Source organism: Babjeviella inositovora (assembly GCF_001661335.1).
Source record: "Babjeviella inositovora NRRL Y-12698 unplaced genomic scaffold BABINscaffold_7, whole genome shotgun sequence".
In the NCBI taxonomy this organism is placed as follows: domain Eukaryota; kingdom Fungi; phylum Ascomycota; class Pichiomycetes; order Serinales; genus Babjeviella; species Babjeviella inositovora.
In genome coordinates, this window is record NW_017566844.1 from 734,470 (window position 1) to 760,713 (window position 26,244).

General features: G+C 50.7%; 10 protein-coding genes and 1 non-coding gene across 11 annotated transcripts; 7 read left to right on the forward strand and 4 right to left on the reverse strand.

Annotated features, from left to right (window-relative positions):
- Nucleotides 1-86: 86 nt before the first annotated feature.
- Nucleotides 87-4,490, forward strand: APC1 (anaphase promoting complex subunit 1; the record flags this gene model as incomplete). Its single annotated transcript, XM_019131801.1, has 2 exons — nucleotides 87-1,386; nucleotides 1,465-4,490. 2 exons carry the CDS (start codon nucleotides 87-89, stop codon nucleotides 4,488-4,490), a joined length of 4,326 nt encoding a protein of 1,441 aa, XP_018984935.1.
- Nucleotides 4,491-5,293: 803 nt separating this feature from the next.
- Nucleotides 5,294-7,243, reverse strand: BABINDRAFT_8512 (uncharacterized protein; the record flags this gene model as incomplete). The annotated part of the gene is made up of 1 exon (XM_019132811.1): nucleotides 5,294-7,243. The coding sequence occupies one exon, from the start codon at nucleotides 7,241-7,243 to the stop codon at nucleotides 5,294-5,296; it is 1,950 nt and encodes a 649-aa protein (XP_018984936.1).
- A 2,015-nt stretch (nucleotides 7,244-9,258) lies between these two features.
- Nucleotides 9,259-14,786, reverse strand: ECM29 (Ecm29p). Its single transcript, XM_019129110.1, has one exon. The coding sequence runs from the start codon at nucleotides 14,764-14,766 to the stop codon at nucleotides 9,331-9,333; it is 5,436 nt and encodes a 1,811-aa protein (XP_018984937.1). The 5' UTR covers nucleotides 14,767-14,786; the 3' UTR covers nucleotides 9,259-9,330.
- Nucleotides 14,787-15,120: 334 nt separating this feature from the next.
- On the reverse strand, nucleotides 15,121-15,819 carry GIG1 (Gig1p; the record flags this gene model as incomplete). Its single annotated transcript, XM_019131825.1, has 2 exons — nucleotides 15,121-15,650; nucleotides 15,699-15,819. The coding sequence occupies 2 exons, from the start codon at nucleotides 15,817-15,819 to the stop codon at nucleotides 15,121-15,123; spliced, it is 651 nt and encodes a 216-aa protein (XP_018984938.1).
- Nucleotides 15,820-16,204: 385 nt separating this feature from the next.
- BABINDRAFT_161994 (uncharacterized protein) lies at nucleotides 16,205-17,288 on the forward strand. The gene has a single exon (XM_019129111.1). It carries the CDS (start codon nucleotides 16,373-16,375, stop codon nucleotides 16,994-16,996), a length of 624 nt encoding a protein of 207 aa, XP_018984939.1. The 5' UTR covers nucleotides 16,205-16,372; the 3' UTR covers nucleotides 16,997-17,288.
- A 469-nt stretch (nucleotides 17,289-17,757) lies between these two features.
- Nucleotides 17,758-18,367, forward strand: BABINDRAFT_161996 (uncharacterized protein). The gene has a single exon (XM_019129112.1). It carries the CDS (start codon nucleotides 17,974-17,976, stop codon nucleotides 18,328-18,330), a length of 357 nt encoding a protein of 118 aa, XP_018984940.1. The 5' UTR covers nucleotides 17,758-17,973; the 3' UTR covers nucleotides 18,331-18,367.
- Nucleotides 18,368-18,535: 168 nt separating this feature from the next.
- BABINDRAFT_t225 lies at nucleotides 18,536-18,607 on the reverse strand. The gene has a single exon. It is a non-coding gene; the product is annotated as a tRNA-Met (tRNA).
- Nucleotides 18,608-18,622: 15 nt separating this feature from the next.
- On the forward strand, nucleotides 18,623-19,181 carry BABINDRAFT_145562 (uncharacterized protein). Its single transcript, XM_019127169.1, has one exon. The coding sequence runs from the start codon at nucleotides 18,801-18,803 to the stop codon at nucleotides 19,095-19,097; it is 297 nt and encodes a 98-aa protein (XP_018984941.1). The 5' UTR covers nucleotides 18,623-18,800; the 3' UTR covers nucleotides 19,098-19,181.
- Nucleotides 18,772-21,722, forward strand: BABINDRAFT_161997 (uncharacterized protein). The gene has a single exon (XM_019129113.1). The coding sequence runs from the start codon at nucleotides 19,266-19,268 to the stop codon at nucleotides 21,462-21,464; it is 2,199 nt and encodes a 732-aa protein (XP_018984942.1). The 5' UTR covers nucleotides 18,772-19,265; the 3' UTR covers nucleotides 21,465-21,722.
- A 512-nt stretch (nucleotides 21,723-22,234) lies between these two features.
- Nucleotides 22,235-22,941, forward strand: BABINDRAFT_13920 (uncharacterized protein; the record flags this gene model as incomplete). Its single annotated transcript, XM_019127122.1, has 1 exon — nucleotides 22,235-22,941. One exon carries the CDS (start codon nucleotides 22,235-22,237, stop codon nucleotides 22,700-22,702), a length of 468 nt encoding a protein of 155 aa, XP_018984943.1. The 3' UTR covers nucleotides 22,703-22,941.
- A 1,146-nt stretch (nucleotides 22,942-24,087) lies between these two features.
- Nucleotides 24,088-26,095, forward strand: BABINDRAFT_63351 (uncharacterized protein; the record flags this gene model as incomplete). The annotated part of the gene is made up of 2 exons (XM_019132406.1): nucleotides 24,088-24,226; nucleotides 25,301-26,095. 2 exons carry the CDS (start codon nucleotides 24,088-24,090, stop codon nucleotides 26,047-26,049), a joined length of 888 nt encoding a protein of 295 aa, XP_018984944.1. The 3' UTR covers nucleotides 26,050-26,095.
- Between the last annotated feature and the right edge of the window lie 149 nt (nucleotides 26,096-26,244).

Below are 26,244 nucleotides of genomic sequence, written 5' to 3' on the forward strand. Positions count from 1 at the left end.
AGTGTGTGTGTGTGTGTGTGTGTGTGTTTTCCCCTGAACACCTCCAATTATTCTTTTCGAAGCAAACCCCCATCCACCTACGTTCAATGTCCGAGGCCCTTCCAAGCGCTAGGGTGACTTTGCCCGCGCTAGACATCCGCCACGATACAAAAAACCCATACTCGGGCGCCATGGGGTACCTGGTTAGCCTCCACGGCGACGACGTGTTGCTACGTTCCGCCACCGAGGTAATCTGGCTCACGGGCGGCGTTGTAAACCGCAAATTGACATACGGAGAACGAATTGTCGCCGCCACTTTCACTGTCTTCAAGACGCCTGGTAAGGCGCTAGCGGTTATTCTAACAGAACGCGCCCATATCTACTTTGTTGACGGTCGCTCACATATCGTATCAATACCGTTTCCACTTCGCAACGCGTTCCCCTTCGCGCAGGGGCTCATTCTTGCGCGCGAGGATAGCGCGATGTTCTACACGCTCACCGACCCGTTGGACGACTTTGGAGCGGTTGTTTCGGCCTCCACCAGCGCCATAGCCGCCACCGAGGAGTTGGTACTCTTTCCGCGCGGCCTGACCTGTCTCGGGGCTACGTACACCGCGGGCTCCGTCACCATCTACCATGTTCGACAGTTGGTCAAGCCAAAGAAAAGCGTGTCAAAGAGCTCGGGGAAGGATGAAGGGGGTGAAAAGCGCTTTGTTCTGGTGTCTGAGCACCGGTTGGTGTCAGAATCCCACAGACTGGCCTCAGAATCTGACTCCCTGCCAAAACTCCGAAAGGACATTATCATGACTCGGCTTGATAGCCTTCACGTTTCGGGGTCCAGAAGCAACCTCCACGTGTTTTCTGTCGCCTACGACACGCAAGAGGCGGTCGTAATTGCCAATTCTGGCTCTCAGGAGGCCCAGGTGGTGATTTTCGATACCCAGAGTGCGGTACCCTGCTACAGCCGTGTTTACACGTTCCGCTGCTTGGATTGTCTTGCGCTTGCGCGTGCGTGTCGTCCGGGGTATATTGTGGTACTTAGAGACCCTGCGACACTCTGCCTCGTGAACCCGTTCTTGGGACTTGTTTCGCCGGACGTCCGGATCGGTCGCTACTTTCTGCCCATTGCCCGTCTCGCGGACAGCTGCGGATGCGATATCGCCATGATCGGGGCGAACCGTAAGCACTACACCCTTAAGTTGTTGGTCAGCCACTCCGATGATTTGGTACGGCGGAGCCTTCTGGCGGTACGGTACTTGGGCAGCGATTTGACGGCCGAAATCGTCTGGCTCCACTGGGTGTGTGCGATGTCGTTGGAGAGCGGCGACTGGGATGCGTTCGTGGTTACGGTGCTTTCTCTTCTCCCTAGAGAAGTTTTGGATCAGGTAAAAGCAAATCCACAGGTAAGTGAGACCCTTGACGTGGGGAGCCTGAACGAGAACGTACTGGTTTTATCGCCGGCCCAGACCCAGAACCCCATCTTAGGAAAACTCCCCCACGCATACACGCTCCAGTCCTCCTTCCACACCACCCATCCTCTTCCCGAGATGCTTCCCCGAATGCTACTTGCGTTGCACCTCCTCCGTGAGGATGCCATTCTAGACGTCACGGCGACCCACCAGGTTGAGCGTTTGGGGTTTCTTCTTGCCCAGCTCAGCCTCTGGCTTGGCTGGAGCACTTGGCACACCTACTATAAGCAAACTCCCTCCCTCCTCGACCGACGAATTCTCTACCCGTGCGAGCAGCCACTCCAAACACCCCCCAACCTCTTTGCCAGCTGCGTAAGCTTGTTTCTGTACGGCGACATCGTCCCTTATACCCCGTTTTCACAGCTCACTGATGAATCTCAGGATATCGACGAGCTCATCACGCCGCGCACCTTTTACGTACTCCGCCTCTTTGAGGTGATGATCTCCTCGGAGTACCCCTCTCATGTGATTGACCTTATGGTGGAGTTTGGCTTCACCGCCGCGTACCTCGAAACTTTCCCCGCGGGCGTATCCATCCCGTTGAAGGAGTTTATCGCAAGGTGCCGCGACGATACGCCCGTGAACTGGACTCCCGGCGCCCTAGAGCTAGTGTCCCGCAAGGACCTCACCACCTTCCTCGACCCCACGGTCATCACCAAGCCCTCGTACCCCGCTACCGCAACAAGAGACATCCACCAGATCCTACAGTCGGCCCTCGACACCGAGACGCTCGCGGCGTGGGACGGCCATTCCGAGGCCGAGCGAATTAATACCACCAAGTTGCGCTTCTCCGAAGACCGACGCTTCTACGAGATCACACGCTTGCTCCAATCCTCTCGCACGCAGGCCGCCACGCTCTTCACCACCGACACCTCGGACCATGAGCTGATCGAGGCCCAGCGCGAGCTTGCGGCCCTCGCGGCGCTCCGCACGTTGACCATCCCGCTCGGCCGCAGCGCGTTGTTCTTTTCCAGCCGGACGCCGTTGATGACGGAAAAGTTTCCCATTCCCAAGCTCAACTTTGACACGACAATCTCCCCGATGATGAGCACTATCAGCGTGCCGGTCGAGTCGCTAGAGGAGAGTCAGTACCACTGGGGGTACTTCCACAATGGGGCTTCTGCCGGGCTCTCCGTCGCCCAAGCATCCGGGCTCTCGGGTCCCTCTATTTCCGGCTCGTGGATCGTGTTCAACAAGCCGGTCCAGCTCAACCCGCAGCACGCGGGCTTTCTCCTTGGCCTCGGCCTCAACGGCCACCTCCAAAGCCTCGAAGAATGGCATATCTACAATTACCTTGGGCCCAAGCACACCTACACGTCCGTGGGTTTGTTGCTCGGAATGTCGGCGAGCCATCGCCGGCTGATGGATGTCAAGCTCACCAAGGTACTCTCGGTGCACGTGGTTGCGCTACTTCCGCCGGGAGCGAACGACTTGAACGTGGACATTGCGGTGCAGACGGCGGGGTTGGTCGGCATTGGGCTCCTCTACCTCGAGAGCCAGCACCGCCGGATGAGCGAAGTATTGTTGGCTCAAATCAGCGGAACGGTGCTCCACAACGACAAGGAGGTGGTGGACGAGAGCTACCGCTTGGCCGCGGGAATTGCCCTCGGATACGTGAATCTCGGCAAGGGGGGCGACCTTAGAGGTCTCCACGATACCTATGTCGCAGACAGACTTCTCGCGATGGCAGTGTCGCCCCGAGACTTCCAGGCGGCCCAACAGTACGACAAGTCCGCCGCTGGCGCCATTCTTGCGTTGGCTTTCATCTACATGAAGACCGACAGTCCTGTCGCGGCCAAATTGGCGGCGCCAGAAACTGAACAGCTTCTCGACTACATCCGGCCAGACCTCTTGCTCTTGCGCTGTTTGGGGCGGAACCTTATCAATTGGTCGAAGATCGGGTGTTCGCGGGAGTGGGTTGACTCCCAGATCCCGCTCTGTCTTCTCCAGCAGTACGCTGTCCAGACGATTGGGTCGTTGGATAGTGATCAGTTGGCATATTTGCATCTTATCAGCGGGGCCTGCCTTGCCATGGGCTTGCGTTACGCCTCTACTGGCAGTCTCAAGGCCAGAGACACATTGGTGTACTACATGGACGCGCTCATGGCGCTTTGCACGTTGCCCGCACTCACTCACGACGCGAAGCTCGCCCAGCGTGGCGTCTTGTCGCTTCTTGACCTCGTGGCGCTCTCCATGGCGCTTGTCATGGCCGGAACCGGAGACTTGGAGACCTTCAGACGGTTGCGGTTTCTCCAAGGACGGGTCTCTAAAGACGTGGGGTTCGGCAACTACATGGCCGTCAACATGGCGCTCGGTCTTTTGTTCCTCGGCGGTGGCCAGTACGCGATTGACAGCTCGAACTTTGCCATTGCGGCCTTGGTCACGGCATTGTATCCGGTGTTTCCGAAGCAAAACACCGAGGTGCACTTGCAAGCGTTGCGCAGCTTCTGGGCCCTTGCAGTCCTGCCGCGGTGTTTGACCGTGCGCGACGTTGCAACCGGCAAGTCGTGCCAGGTTCCCGTTCAGATCGAGCTTAAGTCGGGGAAGGTGGTACGGCTCCAATCGCCCTGCTTGTTGCCGAGCATTAGCGACATTTCCCGCGTGAAAACGGCGTCCAATGAGCATTTTGAGGTGGTGATAGACCTACTGAACAGGCAGCACGAGGAGCTCTTCCGCAAGTCCCTTTCGCTATATGTCTACAGGCGGGACAACTCTCGGATGCTCAGGAAATCTACCGACTCATTGTTGAGTGCATACGCGCAAAAGAGCGAGGAGAACCACGGGTTGATGAAGCTCAAGGTTTTTGACCAGTTTAGTGAGTTGGAGAAGTGGAGCGCATGTGGCAAGTTGTCGGTGATTGACGCAAAAATCGAGATGGCTAATTTAGTGCGGGCCCCCAAGACGGTGGAGGACTTGTGGAATGTGAAGTTGATTTTTGCATTTGCCGAGCGAATTTTAAGCGACGACTTGCACTATTTGGACACGGAGTTTGTCGAGCAGCTCAAGTTGCAGGTGTGGAGCATCTCCAATGAGTTGAAGTAGGTGTTATATCATGTAGCGAGATATTGCATAGATAAATGTGAATGCTTGTGACTGATCGGCTTATGCTACATGAATGATACGGGAAGCATCGGAGAATACCAATGTCTGGTCTTTTCAACCAAAGGATAAATATTTAGAGACCATTATAGCAAACGCTTACTGTAGCTCTCGGGATTTTGCGACCTTCCAGGTTGAACCTTCATGTCACATACGCCGAGACAGAAACTCAACTTATACTTATTCTAGAAGCCAGGTGATCCAGTGTATTGACAGGGGCGACGGGTAACCGAATCGATCTCAGGCTAAATTCTTAGAGAACTCTCAGGCAAGTGATTGCCAGTTGGTGGGTGGGAAAAATGGGTCAGATTATGTGTCAGAATGAAGAGCAAAGGGGTGTTATAGTGAAATCAGTTGGGCACGGAAAGGGTCAAAAATAATCAATCGGAGCCCACTCTTCTGTCAGCTTTTACGTCATGTAAAGATCAACTGGGCTTTGACCTTTCTCGGTATAGCCATACATCCTCTGGACCATACGAAGTTTATGGATCCGGATAAGGTTAATCCAGCTGGATTTTTGATTAGCAACTAAACCCTGCCGCCGGTCAATCCTCTCCATACATTTTTTCTTGTGTTACTGCCATCGTGGTGTCCAGACCTATCTTGATGTCAGCTAGTTTATTTCGCATGATTTGATCGAAAAAAATAACTTAACACGAAAAGAAAAAAAGGGGGTATCTAAAAAGGTGCGAGGGTCATCCAGATCCGAAAATGAGAATCATCTACCCTTAATAGATCCTCAACCTTCATCCACTACCTTCGACCATCTCTTTCCAGAGCCACGTGCGCCACAATTCGCCCGCCTCGTTCAACACCTTGTTAATCGGATAGTTGCTATACTTTGCCACGTCAAAATTGGACTTTGAAATCGAGTCCAATTTTTTCTTGTGCTTTTTTGGCCCAGAGCTGGTCATGATGGTGGAAGCCACACTCTTTGGCGAGGCGTTCGACACCAAATCATGGGCTGCAAACGAGTCGGGAGCCCCAAAGAGGTCCGTATGGGCCTGGACATTCGACAAGGAAAGCGGTGCCACCTCCAGCAGGAAAAGAGTAGAGGCAATGACCGGAGTCGAAAACTGCGAAACCAACGGCGACGAAACCAGCGAGTCATCGAGTCGCGGAGGAGTGACATCAGTGACATTGCTGCTGCCCGAGGAGGTTCTGGTTTTGGCCTTGCGGGCGTTGGGAATGGCCTTGGATAAGAACTCGCGGATCTCGTTCTGGTCAAGCTCCACCAAGACATTCTCCTTTGTCTTTAAAAACGACAAGCTGATGAAGATGAGTTCGATGTGGGGGTCCAACTTTGACGACGGAATGTCGAGAATAGAGACAAGATTCGGCTCGGGAGAAGCCAAACAGTTCTTTAAACCCGCGGATTTCAGGGCCTGGTGCTTCTTGGGCTTGATTGAAAGTGATGACATGAGAGCTTTGAACGAGTTGCGGCGCGTGTTTCGCGGGAACTTGAACACATTGCCGAGGTTGTGCTCGTCAAAATCGTCTTCGCTCTCTAGCATATCAAAGACATCCTCCTCCTGCGCCGGCGGCGACCAGAACACATCCACCCCAAGCTTGGCAAGACACGATGGATTAATATTTAACGAGATTCCGCTATCCCTTTCATCGTATACCCTCCAGCCGAGCATCATGTCCCAGACGGCGCCTCGGTCTTGGCGCGACCAGACCTTGGCCCCGCACCACTTCAACCACCAGATGATCCATTCATCGTCACTAGAAGAACCGCCCAAGCCGTTCAACACCTGCTCTTGGTTGAAATAGTTGGAGAGCTCGGGAAGGAGGCGGCGGAGCGAATACACAAAAAGTGAAATGCGCTCGTCAATGGTGCCCCCTTTTACCGGAAGCGTCGCCTTGGATGTGTATTTGCTAGAGGACTCGGACACAGGCAGACTCAGCAACAGCTCTTCCTCACTTTCACTGTCTACCGGCTCGGGTGCGTGTAATAGCACCAACACAAGCCGCTCGTACATGTCGCTGAAGGACATGTTCGTGTCGCTGCTAGTACGGCTCACCAACTCCGCCAAGCCGGGAAACTGCGTGATGTAGGGGGCATAGTCCTCGTGGAGGTTCTTGATACACACGCTTTCTCCGTTGGAGGCGGAGCCACGACCAATGAGCACAAAGTTAGTGTCTGGGATTGGCGGCACCCACTCTGCGAGCCCTAGCGCGATCCAGGTCAAGCCTGGACTGTAGGAGATGAGTTCGCCCCACTTTCGGAGGAATTTTTCCACCGCGTGCTGCAAAATGTCAAACACCTGCTGTTCGGTCTGGGAAAGGAGCTTGTCTGCTTTTATGGTGGAGGAGCGCTTGATGTAGCGCTTGAGGTCGGCGGCGATTCTGGCGGTGGCACGCGACGGCTCATCGTCGGAAGGTGCCATGACGTCTGGGGTGATGTACGGGTTGACCACGAACGGATGGTTTTTGAGCAAAAGCGGCCAAACCTTGTAGCGCAAAAACGGGGGGATCCCCTTTTGGCGCGCGAATAGCGCGAGCCCGTGGTAGTCCTTGGCACGAATAAGTGCTTCGCAGAGCTGGAGCAATTCGACGTCGTACTCAAAGTCTACCGGTGGCTCAGCTTTTGGCTTGGTTTTGGAAGACACAGAAGTGGTGGACGACAGCGATACGGTTGGTTTTAAGTCGAAGTACGGGAGGTCGGGCATTGCTAGCGGGTCCATCTGCATTGTGAAGGGGGGGGGGGGGATAAAATGGAGACGAAATGGGTGTCAAGTAAGTCGATCACGGGTGAATATGAATCTCAAACGAGTTAAACCTGGTGGCAAATGAAATGTATGGTTGGGTGCCAGTCAGACGTATATGAATAGAAGCGAATGAGACGAATCGAAGTAAATATGAATCAAAGTAAATGAAATGACAGGGGTTGACAGGATGTCAAATGAGAAATTGGGAGTCAAGTAATAGATCGATACCGTGTTGGTCGGACGTTAATGTAACTGGACTGACTTTATCTGTAACTATGGGCTAATTATACATTGTGACGGAACTGTAAGATGTGTGGGGGGATATTTGGCAGTATGGCGATCTGAGGTTTGGAATAAGCTGTTAGAGCGGTATTCACGTAGAAATACGTGTCGGGAAAATGTCTGACAACACTTGCTCTGATCCCTTTTGACTGTTCGTGCGACCTATTACTCCATTGAAATCGTGCGGTGCCGAAAATAAAAGAAATTTTCTCTTACGCGCGTGCCGAAAACTTTTCGCGGCACGTGCGCTAGCTGAGTCACGCGCGGGTATCACGCCAGACAACGTTGCAATCATACTGGCGCTCCTGGTCATTCAGTAGAAGCCAGTGGTATATCAGTCCTATGGTTTCTCAACCGGTTTACAGCTCAAACTGGGTGTGCGGACCCAACCGTAGATAGAGCTGGATCTTGTGATTTTTCATCCGCCTTGAGTCTATACTGTTTCTCTATCCCTTTGTCTCTGGGTATACCCCGGCTTAGCTATACACGCACCCAACCTTATTTTTGGTACGACAGGGAATCAGTTTCGGCGTGGTGAGATTAGCTAGACGGATTGCCGCTTCTGGTAGTATCTCCACCACAGCGATTCGCTCACCGCACGTTTTCGCTCCTGGTCGTGTGAGTGAGAGAAAACAAAACACACCGAAAAAGGTCTAGGTTACCCTCAGATCTGTTCGGGCGTGACCCCTGACCTAAAGATTTGCGCTAGGGAAATTCTATTACACAACTGTTGAGCGATCAGTAGAAGCCCAATATTTATGCTATTCCTGGCTTAAAGTTTGATCCCCTGGACTTTTTGGATCACTCCCCACCTTTCACAGTTTACATTTAACTTCATCCGTAAATTATTGTTGCAAAATTGCACGGGGTTTTATTTAAACACATGAACTTAGGCTAGAATATAGCGCTAAAATATAGCACTAATTAAAATCATGGGGTACTGCTTATACGCTAGCACTCTACGAGGCTGGTTATTTTTACGTCCAACCTAATTAACAGACTCCAAGAGGAGCTCCAGAGAAGTCCAAGAAAAATCCAAGTTAGGTAAGCGTGTTTAGTTCATCAGTTGTACTGAAATTTAAGGTTAAAAATCACCTGAAACTTCCGTGACTTTCCGGTTAATGTGGATTTATGAGCGTTTATGATTACCATACATGAGAGGGTAATAAGCAGTCTACCTCAACCCATTTCAATGCATTGCCATTGTGCCAATACAATGATGTAGTTAGTGTGCCAGTGATGCCCAAACCGACTGGAGGAATAGGATATATAAACGTAGAGCTTGAAGGGTTAACCAGGCGGAACCATGACTTTCAGAAACTGTCGAATTATGGAAATCATGCTCTAAGCAAAAATAGCGTGCATTCCTATCCAAAAATGCACTTTACCTGAATTATCGATCCAAGAATTGGCCAGTGACTGTTATACGGATTAATTCCCTACTGTTAGTACCTGAACAAGTAATAACCAATCCAAGGGTTCTACGGTGCCACGGAAACTTAGGAACTCAGGCATTCTGCTCTATCAAAACCGTAGTAGATACATTTCAGGCCCCATAACTTAGCTAACCCCGAATCATAAATTCAGCTTTATCAAACACCATCTCACGACTCTAACTAATATAAGAATTTATATTCGTGTCATTCAAATCCCGGTTTATATAATCCTTGATGCACGCATTTCAATACATGCTACCCCACTGTTCTCAACATCCCCCCCCCCCCCCCCCCCCCCCCCATAAATGTAATCATCCCTTCGGTCTCAAACCCCAAGCTATGTTACTCCATTCATTCGGTCTGCCATTCCTGGATCTTTTCCAACTCATGGCGGACTAAATTTGATGTCTCGTTGGCCATTGCGTCGCCCACGGTATCCCTCACCACCGCCTCAAAGGCCGCTGCATCCACCAGACAAAGCTCGGACGCAAACAATCTCAACCACGCAGCGGTGGCCTTGTAAAACTGCACACGGACATTCTCTATGTCCTTGTCCCTCCCAGCAACCTCAAGCAACTGCTTCCACGTAGTCACGAATGTCTCCACATGTTTCGGGGTAAGCTCCACGTGCTGCGACTGGGACAATACACGCTGGGCTACAGCGTGCAAGCCCTCAACGGCGACAAGCTCGGACTTCCACGTGGGGATGACAAGCGACGACGCAAAAATCTTTGTCAAAGACTGCAACACCACCACAAAAAGCTCGGCATGTATGTCCCCATGGGGCGACACCGCAAAGGCTGCCACAAGCGACCTGACAAGCTCCAAACGCTCCTCTTCGCGCAAAAGATTCCTCTGCGAAGACTTGTTGCTCGGCTTTGTCTCTTCGTCATCCGACTCGTCCTCATAGTATTCATCGTCCAACGCAGCAGTGACAATTTCAATGTATTCATCCACCTCGTCCTGGTATACCCCAAGATACCGCCCCAAACTTTTGATCGCATGCTTCGCGTAGGCGCGGTTCTTTCGCTTAGCTTCCACCAACACTGTGCGAGCAATGGCCTCCCCCAATGCCGGTTGGATCTCCACGTATGCCTGGAACTTGATTGCAAGCGACACCAAGGCATCCAACACGTGCTCTTTTCCAGCCCAGGAACGCCCCTTGCACGCCTCCAACAACACCGTGAAGAGCTGGGCCATATTCTTCTCGCCCACGCTCGCCACATCCACAGAAGAATCACTGAAGGCGGCACAGACCCCGGCAATGGCCTGCGAAACAACCTTCCGAATCAAGTACAGCTGGGATGTCAAGTTCGCCTGGATAAGCTCGGTGATTTCCGACAAGTAGAGCCGGATGGCACCGTTTCCAGATGTGTTGTCTGCCCACTCGCGGGAAAACGGTTCACTCACACCCTCCTCAGGGTCGTTCTTGGCGATATACGCCAACGGCAAGAACGCCGCCGCGAGACTGGCAAACCGGTCGCCAGAGTACTTGCTCACCGCCTCGCTGGCGATCCCCGCAACCATTCGCGTTCTGTCATCTCCCTCAAAGTACATGGTCTGGAGCTTCTTTGCCAAGCGGAGCGTGAGGTCCACCGAGGCAATACGGCACAAATATCCAGCAGCCGTTGCGTAGGACGACGCAATGGTGTCGTTTCGGTCGCCGATCTGCCCGATCGCAGTCTTGAGCAACACATCCCCGTAGGGCTTTGTCAGCATGTGGTGTTTCAACACTAGCGTGGCCATGATCCGGCTCCCGGCAGCCTTGGAGGGCAACCCGATCGACCGCTTGATGGCCGAAACCACCGCCGGTACCACCTGCTCCATCGTGGAATCATCCACAAGGTCAAGCAACCGCTCCATCGCCTCGATAATGGGAGAATGCCCCACGCTCTGCAACCTCTTGGCATCAAGATCCGACGCCCTCACGTTGTACTTGTCGGCGTTCAACGCGAGATAGTTCACAATCTGGGGTTCCAACGTCGACATGAGCACAACCATCTGCTCAAGCAACGTTGGAATAAACGGCTTGATCGCCGAGCCGGTCTTTGTGCACAACTTCAAAATCGTCTCTAACGCAAAATTACGCACCTCCTCCGCGTCCCCGAGCAAGCCCTTACCCCCGAGCAAGAACGGAATGAGCTTGCCGAGCACAGAGCTTGCACGCAGCTGCGACGCCCCGTGGTCGACGTCAATGCTTCTGACCAATGTGGTGGTCAAGCTCCGGGTCAAGCGGTTCCCCTCCTTCCGGACGCTCTCTTTGATATCGTCAATCGCACGAAATCCCATCTGCCAGATCTCTTCCAACTGCGGCTCGTACGTCTCCAACGGCACCGTCTGGAGCAACTCAATCAACGCCGCAGTGGCCGCCTGGCGCACACGCCACTCCTTGTGGCCCATGCTCTTCAAGAGATCAGCCAAAATTTCCTCGTAGTTGTCTGTGACCGCACGAGTGCTGTCGGCGATCAACAGGTTCCAAATATCACCCATGGACTTGGCCACAGAAGTGTTGGGGTCGAACCGGTAGCGATAGAGCTTCGGTATGAGCCGTGACGAGAGACGGGAGTCCTTGACAAGGAGGTCGTCCAACGCAGACTTTGAGAGAATCGAGCCGAGGCCAAAGGCAATACCCTTGCGGGAGGACCAAAGGGCCGAATTCTTTGCAAGAGACATGAACTTGTACACCAAACTTGGATCTCCGACCTCCGACGCCAAGTTGAGGATATCTTTGTAGGTCGAAACCGATCCATCATTCGTGTTCATCACGCCGGGCTCGAAAAGTTCGGTGTCGTGGGAAACAGACCCAGAGGTGAAGGAGGACGTGGTGGAGTCGGTAAACGACTTGAGCAAACCACGGACCAACGTGTCCTTGAGCTCTGCATCCCCCATTTCGTAGACAATGCTCAACCCTCGCGAGGCAGACTCCTGGACCAACTCGTCTCGGTCCGCGAGGAAGCGCATGAACACGAGATGGATATCTGCCGCCTTCAGCTGGACCGCAGGCAAGTGCCCGCAGTACTGCACAAGCGACAAGAGCCAGATGCAGCCGGCCTTACGCAACGCTGGCTTGGTTTCGAGGCACGCCTTCATCACCAGGAGGAGGATGAGAGGCAAGCGAGTGCCCCGGGACGGAACGAGAGCCGGTTTACCCTGGATATCCGTCTTTTGTGCGAGAATCTTGGCGTCCCAGCCGGCCGCCACGATAGCAAAGGCCTCACCGCTGGTGAACAAGTACTCCACCTGTTTTGAAACATGGGTGGAATATAAAACGGATTCAAACGGTGACTCTGACGCCTCTGGCTGGGCGATAGCGAGGTATGCCCAGGTAAGCGTTGACTTTTCGTCCAATTTCCGCACCCGCGGCTCGATGACGGCCACGGCAGCGGTCCAGAAGCCTAGTGCCTCGGGCAAGCTGAGTGACCCAAGCATAGCTAGTTGAGAAACAGCTTCCAAGGCTGTTTCGTAAAGCTTTGGGTTGGCCAAGGCCGCGAGGATGACGTCCAAGACGCGAGGCAACACGGAAACGACGCGGCCGCGGAGGGTCAACCGCGCAACCAACCCCCCAAGCACCAAGAGATCCCCCTTGGATGTCAGCTCCGGCTGCACTAAAGACTCTATGAGGTCAGTAACACAAGAGTCCGGGTTGGAGGGATGTGAGCCTACGACCGCCACGGCCTTGGCCGCGTACTGGACGACAGCTTCCAGGGTGGTGGCCCTCCTGACGGCCTCGAAGCGAGTGATATCTGGCAAAAACATCGCAACCGTAGCATCAGGCACAAGCGAGGCCAACTTGGTAAAGATTCTGCCAAAGCTAGCGTTGCTTCCTTGGAAAACATTTGCTGTCAAGGTGAATTCATCTACAATCAACGATAAAAACAATGCCAACTCCAGAGACAGGCCATCCATTGGGTCGTCCTCGTTGAGACGCACACGGAGAAGACCATTCACCGTCTCGTCAAACTCAAGGGCCTTGTCCACACGGATTTCCCACTCCTGGTCGGGAACCACGACGGTGGTCCGGCCTTGGATCGCCTCCATGACCAAGCTGCGGACAACGAACTCCACCGCACGATCCATCGCGAAGCGCAACGCGTGTTTGGAAGCCAATAAGACATCCACCATCTCTACAAAACGCGGGAAGCCGAGGGTGTTCTGGCTGCCCAACAACGCGGGGGTCGAACGGAACTCGGTGGTGTTGGACGATTGCAAGATGTTGAACCAGTACGGGTGGAGGCCCTTCGAGGCTTCCTCGATGATGTCGGCTCGGTTCTGGCTCGAGCAGCCGAAAATGCAGAGCATTCTGGCCTCGGCATCATCAAAGGAAAAGGCGCAATTGACGTATTTGATAGCAACATAGCGGAGAGAGGAGAGAGCATCCGCATCGCCAGAGGCAGTGATGAGATAGTCCCCCAACATGGTCTTTAGCTGGGCTTTCAAGGGGGCGGGAAGACCAGGTAAATGGACGGTCAAGCCGGACAAACTGTCCTGGATGGTCAGACGTAACTCAGCGGTGTCGCCGGCAAGCGAGTCAAAGAGAAAGCCCAAGTACAGCAACGACAGTTCTTGGAGAAGCCCTGGCTGGCGCTTCAAGATGCTCCCGAGGGCCTCGTACTGGGACCGTCTCTGAGCTATAGCCCCGCTGTAGTTTTTGACCACGGATGTGTCCATTTGCGGCCAACCCTCGGCCAAGAGGTTCTGCTTCAACTGGGCCGCAATGCTGACGTAGAAGGGATCGTCAATCTCCCCAATACTCTGTGCGACCCACTTGACAAACAGTACAGTATTCTGTTTCAACCTGGTGTAATCCGAGTTGAGACCGATGGAGGAGACCCTTGAGACGTCGGGGTGGTGTGCGGCAAGCTTACTCTGACACAAAACTGCCAATATCCGCGCTTGGAGCGTGGGTTTCACCGCTGGTTGCGTCGCGTTGCCGAGGAAGAGCGCAAACAACGATGAGATTAGCGCACGGCTCTCATATCCAATGGAAAGCTTGCGGATTACCGTATCAGCGAGGTCGTTAATCGAGGACGAGCCGTCTACGGTGGCAATCACTACCAATGTCTGGATCTCCGAGTCCTTGAAGCATCCGCAGGCCACAAAAGCGAGGATTTGACGCTTGTATTCGGTGAGCAAGTCGCTGGTAAAGCTCACCCCAGCGTCCTGGGTGAGGAAGGCCACGTCGGTGGCCAGCAACCCGGGGCAGGGGTAGCTCTTATCTCCAGGCGCTGGTTGTAACAAAAACAACTTGGTCAACCAGCCACACAAGAGGGATTCATCTTCAGGAGTGTCATCAAACACAAAGGCTGCTCTCAAGGCGTGAGCTTCAATGGATGCTTGTTGGGGGGGCGTCACCGCAACGAGAATTTTACACACACAGCTGAAGATCCGCGCAGCAACTACCGGCTGGGTGAACAGACTAATGCCTTTGACCAACTCTGGGAGGAATTCCGTCATCTCCAGGGGGGACATGCGGTCAATGCCGCGGGAAATGAACAAAAGCGAGTAGATCCGAACGGTGTAGGCGTCGGCGCCAGCGGGGACCGACGGCGCCTTGACCTGGGCCATTAGGGCGGAAACTGGGAGTTGGATCTCTGGGTACGCGTTGATCCGTGTGACCAAGTGCTGGATGGTCTGGAGAATCTGCTGGCGAACGGGAGCGTGCGGGCTGGCGAGTTTGAGCAAAAGCGGTGACAAGTACACCTTTATGGCCGCTTCAAATTGCAGCGCTGTAGCAGCTAAGGCAATGCGGAGCTCGACCTTGTCGATCAACAGAAGTTCCGCGTCCATAATTGCTGTGGTGACTGAATAAGGGATGTGGTGGCGATTATCAGTTCGTTTTCACTGAAGGCGATATCGTAACGTCTTGCATGCAGTGGAATGGTCGTGGGTGGCGTGTGGTAAACGCACGTCTGGGGATGGACCTGGAGCGATAAGATTTTTGTTCTATACCAAAGGGTTGTTACCTTTTTATTTGGGATTATAGACTGGCTTTTCTGTTTTATGTATATTAATTAAATTTTCCTGATCTATATATTAAATAGTCTATCTAAAAAAAAAAAAAAACGTCGGATATTCTGGACCTATCTGGAACGAATCTCCCCCTGATGAACTCCCCAGCTCTGGCCCTAAACTTATCGTTATTCACTCCTCGTGGAGCATAACCAAGCTCTCCTTGTCCTTGAGGATCATTTCCAACTGCTCTGGTTTCAACCCCCTGATCATTAAATGAATATGGGCCAATTTGGGAATGCTCTGCAACGCGGCCCAGTTTTTGAACCAGCACAAATTCTTCCACGGGATTTGCAACTTTGGGTTTTGTACAAAACACACATCCATCCACCGGTTGATTCTGGCCCGTGTTTCGGGCGACATGTCCCCTATGGTTGATTTTGGGTCAGTTGGGATCTCCGCCTTGCACCACACCAAGAGATGGGTGATTTCCGGGTCAAACGAGTATGGGAAGTCGTTCTTGAGGATCACGATATCGTCGGCGGGAGTGAATAGCTGGGGCTTGGATGCTCTCACGGCGTCGACTTCGTCTTGGCTCCAGTGCAACTTTTCAAGCACCTGTCCGAAGAAGTCAATGTTCTGGGCCGCGAGAGTTTCCCGGAACGCACGGTACTCCTGGAGCTGCGATAGGGATCGCCCAAGGTTCTGAAGCGTATTGGTGGCTGGTCAGTTAGTATCTATCTGAAGGGTTTTTATGGCTGTGTACATACCTATGATGGTGCGCAACTGCTCCCAGGTGAGGGGCTTGGTGAGCACAGTACCGCCCTTCGCATCGGTGTAATGGTAAGGGTTTTTCGTTATGGTGACGGTGGTGGAGTCTACTTGAATCATTTGTAGAGATGAAGGGCGATGGACTTCTGTGGTGTGGGCCTGGAGTTATTTTCAAAGTTGGGTTCGTTAACGGTGAATATATGCTACCGCAGAAAACACAAAGCGTTACGAGCCAATAGAATTTGAGAGGTGAGGGCCCTGCCAAGCTTATCGCTGTGTAAGAACCGATACAACCTGGTTGTATCCTCCCCCACGTGTGACTATTCGATAGGGGCTTGTATCTGCAGGATTAAACGTTGGTTTCGAGCCCGAAATGAAAAAGCTGGGTAACGGTTGGCACCGGCACCGGGTAACCTGGAAAACAGCCAGGTGTGATTCTAGGTTTATCAAGAGTTATGCGGTGAAATATCTGGTTATTCACCATTATATTTGCAGGTTTAGTCTGATTGGAAAGTATCTCTGAAGGTCATAAGCTTTTGCACCAGATGATCTCGGGGAGAGTCTCCTCCCAAAGATTAGTGCCACAGCGGTATGGATACGAAACATAGTATTTTGATTTTGGTAAAGCTCGAGCTGTGACGATGTATGTAAAGCCATCAAGGTGGCATCACCAATGCATTGTCTGTTAAGCAGCAGCGACTTGGGCAATTGTGGGGTAAGCAGGAGTTTGGAGATATTAGATATTCACAGCGCCTGGTCTCATTCGAGCCTTGTGTTTTCGGGAAAGGGGTTGAAAAATCCTGTCATAAATAGTCGGTTATCTAGAGTCGGTTTTCAGCATTGTCTTCAGCCATTGCTATTAACCATTGCCATCAACCATTGCCATCAAATATTGCCATCAACCATTGCTATTAACCATTGCCATCAACCATTGCTATCAGCCATTGCCATCAAATATCGCCATTCTTTTGATAACGTTATTCAACAGTGTACTGTGATCGATCAAGAAAAACCCCACTTTTCTAAAGACACAGCTAGTGCCTATCGATGTATCGACAATGCCCCGATTTCATGCACTGCGCCATTTCAGTTCACCGGACCCCAGTTTCACATATACAACGAATATCATTTCAAATGGAAGTATTGTTCTAAATCTAACCAAACAGTGTCCTACGGGGCAGTGCAAGCAATCCCGCGTTTTAATACCGCAACACGGATTAGACGTTCTACCGGATATTGCACCATGGCTGGGGCGGAGGCGGGAAGTTTTGGACAACACACCATCCCTTTAGGATGATTTTCAACAAACATCGGGTTAGATGTCGACTACCAATTGCTCCTGCTAATATATAGTTACTTCTCAAATGGCTAATTTCCTGGCCAACCTTTTTTATTTTGTCGTGCACATATGCGGCCTGCAGCCATAGAAAGCAAGCTTTTAGCGTCTTGGCTATGCGTCCGCTGACACCAAAGATGAAATTCGTCCACAGAACGCCATCGTCACGAAATGGGCTTTGCATCACGCATCTACATCTCTAAGATTAGATAGACCGCCATGACGTCATGGCGTTATGTACGTTATTGTCGACGCCGTTGAGTAAGAACGACTGTAGGACCTAATTCGAATCATCAAACCAACAAGAATAGGCTTGGAGGATGCAGCTGTTTCGCTAAATGTCGATTTACAACAAAACAATCAGACAGGCTCTCCTGCCACGTTCATTGCTATTCCTCTTTGGACGCGGACTGACCCGCGAATCGAGGCGCATGGCTGTGCGCCCCCGAATGCCTTGCCTTTGTCGTTCCAACAGCTTCCATACGTGCGCAAGTGTGTAGCACTAAACCCTACCTTGAATCGGGTACCATGATTGGACACACCATTCTACATAGTAATAGGGAGGTTCGTGGGCCGCTTTCACGCAACTTTGATATAACTGCTCTTACAGACATTAACGACGTAGTTCCGCGTACCAAACCAGTGGCAATTCAGGGTTTACAGTACGCTCTCACCACGAGCTTCAAATTACCATTGTATTTAACTTTCCGACAGCAGTGATTATAGGGTGAAACTCATAGCCACGTTCCCAATTACTGGTCTAAAGTCTCCGACGCGGCGTATGCAGGCTCATGCACGTTTCATACGCATAGTTTTGGACACATGCCCCAATCCTTAGAGCAATTGAGGCTCACTCCCCTCATTTCGAGCCTATATAAACCCCCAATTCCTCCTCTCTTGGTTCGTTTTCCTTGTAACCACAATTAAATTATTACACAATGTTTGGCTTTGGCGATCACGAGGATAAACACCAGACCGTTTACGGCGGTGACGACCATGAGGGCAAGTTCTCTCACGAATTGGTGGCTGGCGCTGCCTCTTTCGAAGCTGCTAAGTTGTTCGAAGACAGACAGCGTCGCGAAGGGAAGCCAGTCTCCCATGCTTTCGCCAAGGAGGCCCTTTCTGCCTTTGCCGGTGCGGAAGTTGACAAGTTGTTTGAATCTAAGGGCTTAGACTACCTTGACAGAGACCAGGTTAAGAACCAGGCTCGTGACTTCGCCCAGCAAGGCTACGACCAGCACTACGGTCAGTCTGAGCAGTGGTCCGCAGACCAGAACCCTTCTGTTAACTACTAAGTGGAGGATTTATATGAATAAATATGACCAGGCGTCACATGAAATATGAAGTAGAGTGGGTAAGGGATACGTATCTAGGAGATTATAACGGTCTCGAAACTTTAACCCCAGTGGAAAGGATTGTGGCAGCCACGGTTGATCAGTCCCCATATTACCTCGCTTAGGCGGGACCGATTGAAAAATAAAAATAATGGGGGTGCCACGATAGCGCTGCTCGGTTTCGATCCGAGGACATCAGGGTTATGAGCCCTGCGCGCTTCCACTGCGCCACAGCGCTGATGCGAATTCTGACCGGTGTTTTGCTATGGTTGAGAGCATTAATTGAATACTGCTAAATTGGCTTGGCTTCCCCCTGTAATAATGACACATGTCTGTACCTAATTATAACCGAATAGTCATATCCCTACTGAAGAAATTAACCTTGATGAGGTTGCCGCTCATGCTGTGTGCATCTAGCTCTCTCTCCAACAATGGCACATATCTCTTTCTCAATGCTCTCTCTTTTTTTCTTTCTTCCTCTCACCTTTGCCCTTGACGTTTTTAGATCTCTCCTAGCTCAGTACGCTCACCTAACTCTGACATATTCCCCTCAACCAAAGGCAAACGTGGCGCATGTGGCGTATTTCCCAATCAGGTCACATGGCGCGTACCTCTGGCACTGCCCTGGCCTAATTCCTACCACGCACGACTTTGTCCACACCTCTGGAACTCCACGTCACATTGACAACTACATTTGCGATTGCATCAAATACCATACCATCTTCTGAGATTCCATTGATTAACGACACTCGACCATACCGCGTCACTGATCTTACGTTCACTGATCTTACCGTGTCACTGATCTTACGTTCACTGGCCTTTATTCTACCATCTTTGCCGTTGATCTACAAACAGGTCCATCTTCAATCCTTCCTTTTCATCAATTGACCGATTTTATGCCCACCTTCTCTGACAGCTTCTGGACGCCCGACTACGCCACCGGCATGGCAACGCTCTTCCGCAAGCTCCACCAGGGCTGTGTCGAAAACGACGAGTACATCCGACTCTTCCAGAGCCGCAGCGCCATCGAAGGCGCCTACGGGAACCAGTTACACACAATTCCCGCAAACCACGCGCCGCTCAAGACTGGGTTCGGGCGTGACGATGGTGCTTCTGTCAAACAGTCCTTCTTGGGAATCCAGGCGGAGATCGGACACGAAGGCGCGTACCACCAGCAAGTCAGCGAAAACATTAACGTCATGATCCTCGAGCCGTTTGGGCGCTGGTGCGACGACCACAAGAAGCGTGTGGCATACAGCGAGGAGGTCGTTCAGGACGCGGTCCGGAGTTTCCTTCGGACCCGCGCCGAGGTGGACCGCTTAGAAAAGAAGTATTTCAACAAGTGCCGTGTTCTTGAGGATTTGCGGTCGTCGGTGCCAGAGGATGAAGAGCTTTCGATCGAGGAGGTCTCCCAGCTGGCCGAAGACTCCGACCCGGAGGAGGAAACCTACGAATTGGGCGGGGTGACCTACACCGAAGCCTCCCTCAGACCGGTTTTAGCCTCCCTCCTCTCGGAGGTTCCTCAGTTTACCCACAAGGTGACATTGCTCGGGAACTACGAGCGGTGTTCCACGGGCTCTGCCATTGCACTGTTCCTCCAGGGTACGCTCCAGTTGCTGTTGGACGATACGGAGCAATTCGGCCAGGACTTGGTTGACCAGGGCTTCTTGCGCCTTGTGGGCCAGGTCTCCTCGTCCTTTGTCAACTCCAAGAAGTTTATCTATCAGTGGAAGGATCGTGCGTTTGCCGTGGCCCACGTTCCGTACAAGAAAGCGGGAACGTCCTATTTTGACGAAGTTAAGGAAAATTTGACTAACATGACCCTCAACAAGCGCGCGAGCATGTCCGGTTTGTCCGAAAAACAGGCGATGAAGAAGCTCGTACGCGAGGTGGACGAATTGGACCGCGAGTACCTCTTCGAGGTGAAGCAGGCAGACAACGTGCGCTGCGAGTTGGAGGAGCTCATCGTGGACCACATGAAATTTATGGAAAAGTGCGAGATGGACCGCTTGAAAGCGGTGAAGAAAGTGACGCTCGACTTTTTATCCATTGTTTCCAACAAAATCGCGTCGCTCAAGAGCGTTGTCGACCGCTTCATGATCTACGAGGAAACCATCTCCCCTCAGTCAGACCTTAACGTGTTTCTCCAGACCTACAAAACCGGCTCTTTCAAGCCAAAACCGGTCATCTACGATAACTACTACTCTCTGACCTCCTCCTTCCAGATCTTTGGCATCGATATCGAGTCCAGATGCAGGGCGGAGGGAAAGTTGGTTCCGTTGGTCGTCAGCAGCTGTTTGCAGCACATGGACGCGGTGTACCCGGACTTGACGGACGATCAGGCCCGGATTGACGTCTGGATCGTGCCGACAAAGCTTGCCACGACCCACCAGTTGCGGGCCAAGCTCAACGAAGCGTGCGGGAAGAGCGACGTCCAGGCGACTGCCAGCGACTACATGGAAATCATGACCCAGTCCGACCCATCGGTGGTTGCCTCGGTCTTGAAACTCTACTTGTTGGAGCTTCCCGACTCGCTCGTCTCCAGCCAGACGTACGAGCTCTTCAAATCGCTCTACTCGGTCGCGGAGGAGGAGGTGCCCACCGACGAGGAGCGCATTAACGGTGTCACCAACTTGCTTGTGGACTTGCCCAAGGCTCACATCGCGACCCTCAACGCGCTTTTGACCCACTTCTCGCGCTTGATTGGCATTATCGAGAGCAAAAACTTGGAGCTCGCAGCGCTCTTCACGTCTCAGTTCGTTGCTGAGTTTGGTGAGTTGGTCTTGCGTCCAAAGGTCCAGACTGGAGTCAACATGGACGACAAGTTTGTCGCCCGCTTGCTCCGTGACTTGCTCGAGCACATGGAGGCGGTGTTCAAGTCGTTGAAGCGGCTCAACTCAACGAAGAAGCGGGGCAAGAGCGAAAACAAAAATGTCCCATCTACTGAAGCCTCGATTAGCTCTAAGTTGCAGAGGGCGGTGGAAAAGGGCAAGCGTTTGGCGCCGGATGGAAAGGTTGCCAGGGAGAGAGAGCACACCGCCACCCCGCCACCGGTGTCTAAGGGCGGTGAGGAGGATCCGATTGTTGTTGAGTAAACTAGACGTATGTGATGTAATACATTTGAGTTTGAACTGAGGGAAGTACTAGGATAGTCAGAGGTTGACGAATGGATCTGTATTGAAACCTGGTTTTAGGGATTATCACAAAAGCTGTCTTCTTTGTTTTGACCTAATCGCTTTGTGAGTGGAATAATCCGATAGGCTTGTATGAGAATTTTTCTGTCTAATGTTTGTCAGATGTATCAACCAACTCGGCTTGTACTAGATTTCTTGGCCATCTAATCGATAGCTACCGATATTACCCAAACCATTTACCGTAAGCACTGGATAGATGGACACTACAATTTTTATCCTCTAGACCTAAAACTATTAATCAAGGTCTCCTGTTGACAGCTCTGTATGAATCCATTCAATCCACCTTGGGCTGTTTACCCAATGCCTCCCAGTGCTGTCTCAGTCCAGGCTGTAAAAAATGCCTTACAACAATCTCTCTTGTTTGTCCTTTAGTATATCCCTCTAAAACTCCTGTGTAAGCTCAAAAAATGAGTATTAGACAGGCAATGCATGGGTAAGCGCTCCAGTGATTCTCATCTACTAACGCTATCTAATCACCTAGGATATCACTATGGTATTATCAACTATCAAATAATTCACGCTTACAAAACCACCTTAATACCCAATATATAATCTTCTTTTCGGTCAAACATCTCTCAAGACACCCAGAGTCACATCCTGCACGTAATTCCTGGTTATTTTTCTGGCTTTTTTCACATGTCCTTCTCTATCAACCTTCACCTCAAGATACAATGCTCAGGACGCAAATCCCCGTTTACAGAGGCCTTCGGTGCCTTTCAGAGACTTCCAAGTCGGGCTCTGGCCCTACCAGTCCAGTACCTGAGCCGGGAACTGTCCCTGCTCCGCTTACCTCTGCAGAACAGAACTACCTCAAACACAACCGCAGCCCGGCACCCGCCTCGCTCGACCCGAAGAAACACAACCCGTTGCGGTATCTTGCCCACGTCAAGCCCAAGCCGGTTCCTAAGGATATTAACTACTATAACCACAAGATGTTGCTCAAGATCGGGGATCTTGTGGGGCGCCACGGTACCGGCGATAATCGGCGGTCCAACATCGTGTTCCTTTCGGTGCTAGCTGTGGTGGGTATCGATGGGTACATGTTATGGAACTGGTGGTACGGTGAGGAGCTACAAAATGTGTCCGAGGCGTATGCTGAGGAGGTTATTTCGAGAACCGAGCGAAGTCGAACAAACTGAACGGGGCGTGTGAGTGAAGCGAGCAAAGCAAGTGGGTGAAATGAATGGATCAACGTGTGGTTATGTATTGGTGGTTTACGAAGCTCCACTGCCCAGGTCATTCTGAAGGGTATAAGTGGAGTAGCCGAGATGAACGGACAGACTATCGGATATAGTCGATATATTGGCTTTATGAATGTTTCTTTTGTATATAGCTCTGAAATAGCAGTTAGTGCAATATTTATGGAAAATTAAAACGGATTATTATGAAATAAAGAGTATATCTTTGTCAGATTTTACTGGGTCACGGCAGGTGTTTTCAGGAACAGGGTGATTAGCTACAAAAAGATGTGGTATACTTAGTAAGTAATAAATGTCATTAGCTGAGAATATTGTAGGTTGGTTTATTCATTAGATATACACTCCAGAGAAGGGCAAAGAAGTCCTGAGCAGGGGGATCAAGCCATAAGCGTAGACCATCAAAAACGCCGTGCATGGACCGCGATGAAACTAGCCCTGCGTTTTTGCAACCCAGGGTCTATATGCACAACGCCAAGACCTTTCCGTCTGAACTACATGCATCACACCAATTAAGTCTCTCGCAGAGGGTCTGCTTGGCACCTTAACGCACCCCATGGTGGCACTAAGCGTGATAGCCACTGAAAAATTTTTATCACTACTCCCGAAAATCGTATATAAAGCTGACGCATCTACGTTGTATAGTAACGAGGTATGCCGATTTCATATCCTCTTCGTTAGGTTGCACCCTTATCATGAATACCAATATCATCCCTCTCATTTGGAACACTTTTCCGTTGGAGATTGTCGAGAAGATTCTTTCCTATATACCACTTCCCTTAGTTGGTGTGTTGATGAAATCGGAGAGTGCCACCCTCGCTTCCATGGCCCGGAAGTGCTATTACTCGAATATTGAGTTGAACTTCCGCAACCCATCAGCTGATTACGTCCATCGTATAAGTGATAAGGTCCTCTACATGGAACCCACTGATTTTGAAGAATTGGCAGCTAGCTATATACTTGACCAGCTTCGGATTAAGAAACTTTTCATTTCTGTGTGGGAGGAGGTCATGGATTATAGCTTCCTCCACGAAGCAGCGTTTGCCAATGCGTCCTCAATTGTGACCGATGCGATACTAAAGTTTGACAATCAGGAATATGTAGCATTTGACTGGACCTGCTTGCCATCCTTAGCCCTGGCCCTGGAGTGCATCCGAGAAATATCCATCAAATCCAGACTAGTCGATCCGAACGTTCCACCTTTACCTTCAAACTTGTGCAAGCTCGAAATTATCTGCGATGATGCATCTAGCTCCGAGATCGGCGCTCCACCGATTCAGTTTCCACCAAATCTCCAAGAATTTGTTTTTCACTACCCTTGGGGATCAATGTCGGTGTATGCCGATCTCCCTTCAAGCTTGCAAAGGTTGGAGCTAAAGGGGGCCAGAGACTTCTCTATTGAACGTTTCAACGAATTAAAGTTGCCCAATTTGAAATATTTGCGATTGTCTGAGTTCAATATTGAGGGTTTCAATGATATAAAGTTGCCCAATTTGAAATATTTACAATTAGAAGACATTTCTGGCGTGACAGAAATTGACGAGTCATTTGAGCTTCCCTCGCTGTTGGAGAATTTGGACCTACGGTGGTCAGAACCAGACCTGGACGACTATTGGTCACTGGACTTTGGTAGCTTCGAGCAACGGAAACTACCTCTATCTTTGCAGAAGTTATCCATTACCAGGTGCCCGTTAAAGAAGTTTCACGTGGACACTTTTCCTGACTGCTTCAGAGAGTTGAAAATATACGAAACGCAGCTCACATCATCCCAAATCCGGGTGCTCAAGTTTCCTCTGAGTTTGGTTTCCTTGCTGGTTGTGGATTCACTGTTAACATCGCTAGATTTTGTCAACTCATTACCGGAGACTTTAGAATCCCTTGACCTCAGTGGTAATTCCCTTGGTTTTCTAGATGAAACAGACGAAGATATAGGAACTGCCGGATCTTGTCAAATAATGTTCCCCAAGAACCTCCAGAAGCTTAATCTCCAGCTGAACCATTTATTGTTTACCCTGTACCCTCTAAAAAATCTAGTCCTCCCGCCAAGCTTGACAGATTTGTATCTCTCTAGAACCGATATGAGTTTGATTGAAGGATTGAAGCCCTCATTTCGAAATCTTGGCCTAGGGTCTAATAATTTGGGCTCAGTCGAAAGACTCAATATTTCGCTGACGTTGACCAGTTTAGACTCGAGCAATGATAATCTCGAACGGTTATCGAAGAAATTGCCTGATAGCATTGAATCCGTGAACCTCCTGGATAATCAAATAAGAGGATTGGTGAACATCCACATCCCGATGAATTGTGCTACCCTTGGCCTCAGGCATAATCCCCTCCGAAAAACACAATCTACCAACACTGAATATCCGGATATAGAATTCCAGTATTCCCATTTAAATGATGCCGCCATTACCACAGTTTGTGACACCTTTCCTCTCCCGCAATATCTCACCCACCCCATGATACGCGACTCAGGCGTATGTTCGTTGTTGGAAACCCTGTTACCTCCGGGGTTTAACCTTGAAACAGCCTACAAAATAGCTTCGTTGGAAACCGTCGAGCTCCTACCACGCTTGAAAACGTTTTTGCTCTTAGAAAATCAAATATCCAGCTTGGCTAATGCTCATTTTCCCGATAACTTACTTAGGTTGGACCTTTATTGCAACAAGATAACTTCTTTGGAAAACGTTAATTTCCCATCACACTTGGAAGAGTTACTGCTTCGAGGAAACCAAATATCCAGCTTGGCCAACATTCGTTTCCCAGATAGTTTACTTAGGTTACTCCTTGACTCTAACAAAATAACCTTGTTGGAAAATATTGAGTTTCCACCACACTTGGAAGCATTATGTCTCCTGGGAAACCAAATATCCAGCTTAGCCAATGTTCATTTCCCAGATAGTTTACTTGGGTTGGCCCTTGACAATAACAAGATAACTTCGTTGGAAGCCGTTGAGTTCCCATTACACTTGGAAGAGATATTTCTCCTGGGAAATCAAATATCCAGCTTGACTAGTATCCATTTTCCCGATAGCTCACTTAGGTTGGAGATTGGCGCTAACAAGCTTGTGTCAATCGATTCCTTCCAGCTTCCTCCAAGGTTACATAGCTTGGATTTATCCGAAAATAGCTTGTCCAAGCAGGCCGTCCAACACCTAGACTTTCCCGACAGTTTGAAAACCTTATATATGTATGGTAACGCATTCAAAAACTACGATGAGTGGAAAGAAGGAATCGAGCTGGCATATCCAGAGATTGATCTTGATAATTGGGTGTGGGACTGTAAGTAACATTAGTTATCCACGAAAATACTTTCTATAGGTAAGACATATAAACAGAGGAATCGAAATCCATGTATAATGAGAAAACCAGGATACCAAAGTGGTACAGCTTGAGACGGAAGGGTATCTGTCGACGATGGTTGCGGTATTAAACGGTACCTAAAATATAGATCTCTTGAGCTCAAAATCTCCAAGCAAATATAT

Coding starts and splice junctions, on each gene's coding strand:
- BABINDRAFT_145562 (XM_019127169.1), top strand. CDS start 18,801: ATGGCACATATCTCTTTCTCAATGCTCTCTCTTTTTTTCTTTCTTCCT.
- ECM29 (XM_019129110.1), bottom strand. CDS start 14,766: ATGGACGCGGAACTTCTGTTGATCGACAAGGTCGAGCTCCGCATTGCC.
- BABINDRAFT_161996 (XM_019129112.1), top strand. CDS start 17,974: ATGTTTGGCTTTGGCGATCACGAGGATAAACACCAGACCGTTTACGGC.
- BABINDRAFT_161997 (XM_019129113.1), top strand. CDS start 19,266: ATGCCCACCTTCTCTGACAGCTTCTGGACGCCCGACTACGCCACCGGC.
- BABINDRAFT_161994 (XM_019129111.1), top strand. CDS start 16,373: ATGCATTGTCTGTTAAGCAGCAGCGACTTGGGCAATTGTGGGGTAAGC.